At 46.4% G+C, this 8,644-nt stretch overlaps 1 protein-coding gene across 2 annotated transcripts; it reads left to right on the forward strand.

Moving 5' to 3' along the window:
* The first annotated feature begins 5,423 nt into the window (after positions 1-5,423).
* LOC123062695 (PLASMODESMATA CALLOSE-BINDING PROTEIN 4) lies at positions 5,424-7,819 on the forward strand. 2 transcript variants are annotated; one of them, XM_044486333.1, is made up of 3 exons: positions 5,424-5,709; positions 6,042-6,315; positions 7,191-7,819. In XM_044486333.1, exons 1-3 carry the CDS (start codon positions 5,658-5,660, stop codon positions 7,492-7,494), a joined length of 630 nt encoding a protein of 209 aa, XP_044342268.1. In that variant the 5' UTR covers positions 5,424-5,657; the 3' UTR covers positions 7,495-7,819. The 2 variants fall into 2 exon arrangements, with proteins under 2 accessions (XP_044342268.1, XP_044342276.1); XM_044486341.1 differs by lacking the exon at positions 5,424-5,709 and adding an exon at positions 5,895-5,919.
* The last annotated feature ends 825 nt before the right edge of the window (positions 7,820-8,644 follow it).

Consider the following 8,644-nt stretch of genomic DNA (forward strand, 5'->3'; position numbering starts at 1 on the left):
TGGGGACACGGGGGATGGTGGCCTACTAACGGCCCGTGGTTGTTCAACTCAGGGTTTTTTTTACATGGTCGTTCAACTTAGTAGGCCGTCCGTGTGGGTACGAGGGGAAGCCCAGGTTGAGTCACACGATGTTTTTTCTTTAACACGAGTCACACGATGTTACTCAGCAAATCCCTGAAATCACTAATTGAGGAATACTTCTCCAAAAGATCACTTCCACCTCCCCAGGTTACGACAAGCGGCGTGTTGCATGTGCGTCACTTGTCGCAACACGGGAGTTTTCTCCTTTATTGAAGATCCGTTTATTTAAAATGGTTTATCTATTAAATTGTGCATCCAAATCTCAAATCATTTTCATGTTGGATTCCTCACATTGAGATCTTCAAAATTAAATCCCATGTTAATAGGTTTTGACAAACTTTTCTCTCACGAAAAAAGGATGAAAAACCATACCAGGAGCACATTTTTTTTCCTTTTCCGAGAGTTGTTTCCGAGAGGCACGACCATGTCTCTCACGGAAGCAAAACCGTGCCTCTAGCGAAGGAAAAAAGGAATGTGTTTTTTCTTCATTTTCATGAGGCACGACAATACCTCTCGCGGAAGGAAAAAAAGATGCGTTTTTTTTTTGTTTTCAACAGGCACGACCGTGCCTTTCGATGAAGCAAAACCGTGCCCTCGCGAACGAAAAAGAAACACATTTTTTCGCATATCTTTTCAAAAGCTAAGAAAGACATGTGAAAAACGAAAGACCAATAAAACCGGGGAAAATATCATATAAAAAGCCGAAAACACGTGCAAAAAAAATAAAAAAAAATTCAGAGGGAGCGCCTAGAGCGCGACCTGTGGCAGCGGTTGAGAGCACGTCAACATATCCCAACTGACTTTTGGGGAGGCTCCCGAACGAGCGGTCCTCAATTGGTGGTTCTAACCCCCAATTTCCACTAAAAAAACTAAAAAAGCAACCTCCTGATCCTATTCAGCACAAAAGGTGCTGCTTATAGCGTTAAGCCTACATGGTGCGCACCCTGCATAGCAATGGACCGGCCCATCTAAGGCAGTCTCACTAGATGCTCGTCCCGGTTTCGAGAAGCTTCTAGAAGGTCCCATTTTCTTTTTTTGGTTAATGGTTTTTGGATTAGTTTTATGTCCGGTTTTGTTAGATTTTTCATTTTTCATTCTTCTTCTTTTTAATTGCACAAACTTTTTTGAATTCGTGAACTTCTTCTCTAATTTCGTGAAGTTCTCTTCAATTTGTGAACTTTTTCCATTTTTTTTAACATGAACCTTTTGAAATTCATGAGCTTTTTAAAATCTGTGAATAATTCTTAAATTTGGGAATTTTTCAAATTCACAAAAAATTCTAATTTAAGAAGCTTTTTCAAATTTGTGGTCTTTTTAACTTTTTGAAATTCATGAACTTTCTATTAAATATTGTAAAAAAATGGCAAAATAAATTTCAATTTTAAGATTTCCAAAAAGTTAATGGCAGCTGGTTAACAGGCCAACCATGTTGACCAGTTTCTCCCGAGAGATGTGTGAGTGAGCTCTGAGCTGGACGAGCTTCGCTTGCTGGGCCAGCCCACAGGAGGGGCGCGTGGATTTGTAATGTTGTTTAAAAAATGTATTTATCTAGTCGTTTAAATTCGATTTGCAAGAAATAATTGTTCCAACTCAAAGTGCATTTGTGGCAGACTGACTCATAACTAATAATGTTTTGATGGCATGTGAATGCATGCATAGTATGTAGAATAAAAAGAACATGTAAAGATGAGTAATATGTTGTCAAGTTGGATATGCATAAGGATTATGATAGAGTGAAATGAAATTTTGAGAGCAATGATGCTAAAGTTTGGCTATAGTGAACTGTGGGTGGATCTCATCATAAATTGTGTCTCTTGAGTGAGACATAATGTTCGATTCAATATTGCGTGGCATGATATTGTAATATAAATAATCATATTTAGCTATTTTCCCTGTTGCAAATCTCGGACATGGATTATTATTTGACAAGACACGGTGGTTTTGTCAGAAAAAAAATCCAATTAACAGTGTCATTATCTAGATTATTAATGACATGTGTTCTCACTATATATTGAAAAAAATCAATTCGTCAAGGACAATTCATGAAATAAACATGTATGAGAACACCAAAGTAGAAAGATACAGGGAAAACAATGATGGAAGGAAAAGATATGCATATATCTTATCAATTATTCCCCTGTATATCAAAGCACAGTCAACACGAGCTCAAACCTCATGTCACATTTTTTTCTTGAAGCGAAACGTCAGAAGCGCAAAGCTTTCACCTTAGGGTACATCTTCATATGCCTACTATCCTTCGAACTAATTGTTTGTATGCTTTCAAAGCCTACGTTACACATATACATTTTTATTTTGTTGATATAAAGAGAGAGACATTCAGGGTGGCGAGACACCTATGTATGCAACAACACTCTATATATTCATAAGCTACAACTGAACTGAAGAATCATTTTTCATAGGAACACCAAAGATTTGTAGAATATCAAAACAACTTCAATTCTCCTAATGTCTGTATGTTTATATGCATATCCATCTTTACATCACATGCTCTATAAATCTAGTTCTTTTTAGCACTCGGAAAGTACTCAATAATTAGATTTGTAATCTTATTCATATATATATGCAATGTATATATGGGTGATCAATAGTGAGTCTAGCTAGAGCAACTTCAATAGACCCCGTATTCTGTAAAAAAAACTACTATTTACGGGAAGATATGCAAAAAAGCCCTCAAACAACTCTCGTAAACCCGATTTTTTCACGGATTCCCGTATAATTCCGCCCATCTCCCCTCACATCTACATGAACATAGCCTTCCTTTTATGTATACCACTGTATAGTGTATGAATATCTTTGAATGTCGGTTGTTGGGTGAAGCTGATCCAATGGTTGAGAGGTGCCAATTCCGAGTAGTGTTGACCGTCGGATATTATCTCCACTACACTGGATTGTGCCATGTGTACTAATTTAGAAGGTTCCATACTTGAGCTTATACACAATCACAGTATGCACAAACCTCAAAACAGAGATACTTCTCCCGTCGTCTAGATTATTCCATACTCCCTCGTCCCAAAATAAGTGCCTTAACTTGATTACAACTTTGTAGTAAAGTTGGGACACTTATTTTGGGATGGAGGGAGTACTTTAATTCTCCAAAAAAAATCTATTAAAAGAATTGACATTCATTTTTATGTTATCATTCACATGCCATAATATGCGAATAACACATACACTTCTTATTTATTCCAGGCTCTTCCATATTTTAATCATCTCAAGTTTTTTTCTTGCAAAAGAATAAACATTTTTTACTATATTGTTTTGGTTCAAGGTAAGGTAGCATGGTCCTAAAGTTCAATTCTCTTTGTAGATGGAGTACTTCGCTATCCACATGAGTTTTGCGTGGTGTATACCATGCATTCATCTGTTTTTTTGTAGTATTAATTTGATTTCCAATGGATGGCCGGTGAGAGTAAAACCCACATCTTAAATATCATTCATATGTGAGTTCAAATTTATATGTTGTGTATTATAATGTGTTATGTTAATATCCGGTTGCACTTACTCTTACGTACAATGTATTAAAACAATTGGTAATACGAGAAAACATTATTAATTTTTGCCTCGATTACAATTAGTGGCTTTGTATAGATGCAAATTATATTTTTCATAGTGGCCTTGTATAAGGGAATGGAGGGAGTAGTAATTTTGGCGGGCTAAAACTTCAGGAGAGGAGCTCCTCGCCCCGCCATACGGGGTCAGCGCCGCGCCTCCTCCCTTGCACCAGCTCTAGCTCCAGCCTCTGCCGCAACGAGGCCGCACGTCGCAACTCAACCTCCTCCATGTCCTGCCTCCCGCTTTGGACTCTGTCACCGCGAGGCCGCATCCCGCTGCTGCGCCCCACAACCCAGCCTCCTCCCCTGCCTCGCCTCCACGCTCTAGCCGCTGTCACCAGGCCACGCCTCCGCTCAAGAACCTTTGAGGGGAAGAGGTTTGCAGGAACTGAGAAAAGTAGCTGTTAGACAACTTCCTTAAAATTTTACTGTCATCCCATAAAATGTTTTTTTTACAGAATTTTCTTTATGGGAGCTATTCGAGTTGCTCTTATCATTGCGGAGACGTTTCTCCTATTAAATGCATCTGCCACGTTATTTGCTATTTTACCCCTGTTTGTGCTTCCGTTCCAAGTTGATTGTTGTGAGTCTGATTGATGGTCTTTTTGCGGGATGACTCTAAATGTTGATAGGCATAGTGATTACTATTTTGAACAAATAACTGCAGTGCATTTGTAAACATGTTAGACATAGGTCCCTACCACTCACAAGGAACAAGCCATTTTTGCCATGTACACGACGGGCCAGTGCCCACTGCCCACATGTGAAGGACACAGCAAACCATGAAGCAAGAGGACACAGGAAGAGGGTAAACGTCCCATGTGAGAAACACCCAGAAAACAGTCGACGCATCAGGCCATGTGAGAGCACCCATCATACGGGGAAACAAAAGCGAGCGCAAAAGCACTTCACTGTCAATCCACGCTGGACTAGTGCAGAATCTAGTAATAAAAAGATGGAGCAAAAATAAAGAGCACCAAGTACACCATCCGACCGTTAATCCGCACTGCCGACTGGCCGTCACCACTCGCTTTATTTTTGACAGTGGCTCACCACCGCATGCACACTGCGCGAGTAGGAGTAGTAGTACTGGGTTTGGTGGAGAAATAAAGCCATCCCGGGCGAGCGCAGGAGGGCAAATTTTCGTATTTTGATAAACCTATTCGAGATTTGATCCTATTTTAATTTTTTTCGAGATTTAACCCTTTTGCTACCGTCAGAGTTCATGACGGTAGGGTCTAATAGCCTACCGCCATAGACTTTGACGGTAGGAAACATTGCTACCGCCAACCGGGCTCTCTGGCGGTAGGGTTGTGCAGGCTATCGTCAAGGTGCTTTGCGGTAGGCATGAGCACGCAATGTGTTCAATACTTAGGAGTTTTTTTGGCGATAGGGCATGCAACCCTACCGTCATGGTCTCTTGCGGTAGCAAAAAAGACAGATCTCAAAAAAAATTCAAACTAAGATCGAATCTTAAATATGTTTTAGAAAATGGTCAAAACACGAAATTTAGCCGCGCAGGAGCACAGTGCCGCATGCCCGCCGCATCGGCCACTCCCACCCATGCCGCGCCAAAGCGGGACAGCGCGGCCAGAGCTCTCTGCACGCCTTTGCACGAGCCGCACAGGACGATCCACCCATGACTCACCACCGCCGCTTGATGCGAGCGAGCGAGCGAAATAAAGCCGTTGGCATGCGGACACGGCCCGGCTCGTCACCCCGTGGCAAGGACACTGCCGCACGGTCGCACGCCGACGCCTCCAGAGACACCTCCACCTCCACCTCCAGGGGGCGGGCCAACGAACGGCTCGATGCGGGCTTGTGTGGCCCGTGTTCGCCGATAAAAAGGGTGCCGCGCTCGGGAGCTTGACCGCACTGCACACACTACCACACTCCCCACTCTCCCACGCCACGCCGACTAGCCTCCTCCGTTCCCCTCCTCTCTTCTTGCTTGCTCGGACCTCGGCGAGAGAGCGAGAGCGAAAGCTCCCTTCTGCTGCTGCAATGGCGGTTCCTCTGGTGCTCGTGCTCTTGGTCGCCATGTTCACCGGCTCAGGTCAGCGGCCCAGCTCGCCCTGCGCAAACATAGTAGTTTTTGACCGTCTAGATTGAGTTCCTAGGTTTATTTCTTTTCCATTCACTCCCTGGACCTGAATCTTTCTTGCTCTAGAGCACTTCTTGAATGTCCTATGCAACATCTCCAACAAACTTTCCCTTGTAGTATGTTCTTGAACTGTTGCTGTCCCTAGATCAGAGATGCTAGATGGTGTTCTTGCTATTTGTGCCTAGTTTTCCCCATTCTCCGTAACTGTAGAACGACAGAGATTTATTTCATTGTCAGATTCGTGAGCTAACCGGCTTATTATTGCTGTTTGAGTCGGTGAGCAGATGCCATGTACTGCGTGTGCAAGTCGGACGCGAACCCGGCGGCGATGCAGAAGGCCATCGACTACGCGTGCGGCAAGGGCGCCGACTGCACCCAGATCACCTCCAGCGGGCCCTGCTTCCAGCCCTCCTCCGTCGTCGCCCACTGCTCCTACGCCTGCAACAGCTACTACCAGAAGAACGCCGGCATGGGCGCCACCTGCGACTTCATGGGCGTCGCCACCCTCGTCGCCGCCGACCCCAGCGCCGGATCCTGCAAGTACCCCGCCAGCGCTAGGTTAATAGCCCCTCCCATCTATGCTCTTCCTCCCACATGCTTGCTTGGCTTAGAACATGCTTACCACTCTACTAGATCAATGAAGCTGTTTAATAATAGATTTACTGGCATTTCCCTTTTAATACTCCTGATTGGATTGGACTACTTGAATCTGGCAAGTATACAGAGTATCTTAATAAGCGAGATGCAGGACTGCCCCTGACTGCTGTCACCAGTCGCTCGGCATAGTTTACTTGGGTTATTCTTATTAGTGCGCCGTAATCTAGATTCTTCACACGGCCGCACATACACCACGTACGCACATGATAGTTCATTCAGCTAGGTGAGTTACCAGACCTGTATACTGAAGTGCGTAGTAGTACCGTGTTTCAGCTTGCAATATGCAAACACAAATCTGATCTGAAAAATCATTGGCAAAGGCTGTCAAAGTAGATTCGAGGAATATGTGCCGTGCCCACTAATGATGCACGAATATTACAGTACATCTGCAGCTTAACAACATAGTATGCATCTTCACATGGTAGTAGTGCCACTGCTGATGTCCGCTCTAGTAGCTGGACGTGTTCTCCCTTTGGGCTACTGTTCTTGAGTTCTTGCTTTGCCCATGTGAACCAAAAAGGCGTCTGAATCGGATATCTCTAGTCCGACCTTAAAGATACACCCGTCTTTCGCCGAATGCCACCCGTTCAAAGTGGCATCGGACCTGGGCAAGCGCGTCGGCATCATTGCATCCGCATTATGCAATAGATAGATAGATTCCAAGCAACTTTCTCGCTTTCTTGAAGATGGGACGTGTGAGACATTTCGCCGTGCAATGTACTGTACTGACGGACGCTGTGTGTGCGCGCTTTGTGTATGTTTCTTTCCTTGTGCAGCGGCGTAGGCACCGGAGCAGGCACCGGCGGCATGGGCACCGGCGGCACAGGGATGGGCACCGGCGGCATGGGCACCGGCACAGGCAGCACCGGGACAGGCACGGGCGTCAGCACCGGCGGCATGGGGAGCATGACCCCGCCGGGCGCGACCAGCACCGGGATGCCGGGGAGCCCCTTCGGCGGCGGCGCGTACGGCCCGTCGGGCATGAACCAGGACTACAACGCAGCCGCCGTCGGTCGCCGCGTGGCCTCCGCCGGGCTTCTCGTGGCGGCAGCCGCGCCGCTCCTCCTCCACCTCATCTGATGCGGTGGTGACCACTGGCTGGCCGCGCGTCGGCAATGCGGGTGCGGCGCCGGATTCGGTGGGCGCGCCCCCGCCGCTTTTGTGCCCGCTCGCTCGCCTGCATTTCCGGCGTCGTTTTGATGGTTCGATCGGACGTACTGGTAGCAGCGTAGTGTGTGTGTGTCTGTCCATGAGTACTAGCACTCTTATTAAGCTGACCACCCCATGTGGTGTCTGTACCGGTGCGGGTCGTGGTAGAGTTGATGAGATCTGGTAGGGGATTCTTTCTTCCTTCTCGTAGCGGTGACGGTGTTCCGAGACATATAATTATGTGTTGTCGTTCCAACCTCGTCTGTTTGCATGCCACTTTTGTGCTGCTAGCTCATGATCACCGCGTCTCGTGTTTGTCTTGGCGCTGGGCCTGTCGGTCACGGCCTCGCATCATCAGGGCGACCCACCCCACCCATGATGCCATGCTCCGTGTTGAGCTTCTTTTGTGTGTGCATGCACGGTGGAGTTTTGGGGGTTTCCGGTGCGGCGCGCTGCGGCGGCACATGGAGCTTGGACGGATGTCGGGCAAGGAGAAATATCGCGGCGACCGAGGGAGGGTGGCTCTCGTGCTCGGAGCCAGAGCGCGGAGTCCACTTTGATCTGGACTCTTGTCTGTGGCGCACTACTGTAGTACAGTACTCCGACACCGACACAGGAAAGGCTCACGAGGCGCCCCACCGTGCCTCTCATCTCCTCGGGGGCCGCGCGGTTGTGGTGGCGAAGAGGCCGCGATGGGATTGGCGGGCACGGGATTGGGGTCTTGGGTGCGGTCTGGGGCAACGCATGGATCGAAGAGCAGTCTGGGACTCTCGGGCTGGTGTTGTGCCTTGGAGGTGGCACATTTAGGGCATGCTTGGATATGTTTTAGTCCCATGATTAAAAGTAGTGGGACTAAAACTTGCTAGTAGTCTCACCCATGCTTGGATTCAAATACTAAAGAGACTAAAATCTAGTTATTGAGCATTTATTATCGTCCAAATCCTCCAATCCAGAACTAAGGAGAGGAATTAAATGAGGAGAGAGAGAGCTAATACATATTTTAGTAGGTTTCCCATGACTAAAAGATTTTAGCCTCAAGACTAGTCCTAGCCTCTCTTTAGTCAAGGGTGCTTGGAACTTT

This window comes from Triticum aestivum, chromosome 1A (assembly GCF_018294505.1).
Source record: "Triticum aestivum cultivar Chinese Spring chromosome 1A, IWGSC CS RefSeq v2.1, whole genome shotgun sequence".
NCBI classification, from domain to species: domain Eukaryota; kingdom Viridiplantae; phylum Streptophyta; class Magnoliopsida; order Poales; family Poaceae; genus Triticum; species Triticum aestivum.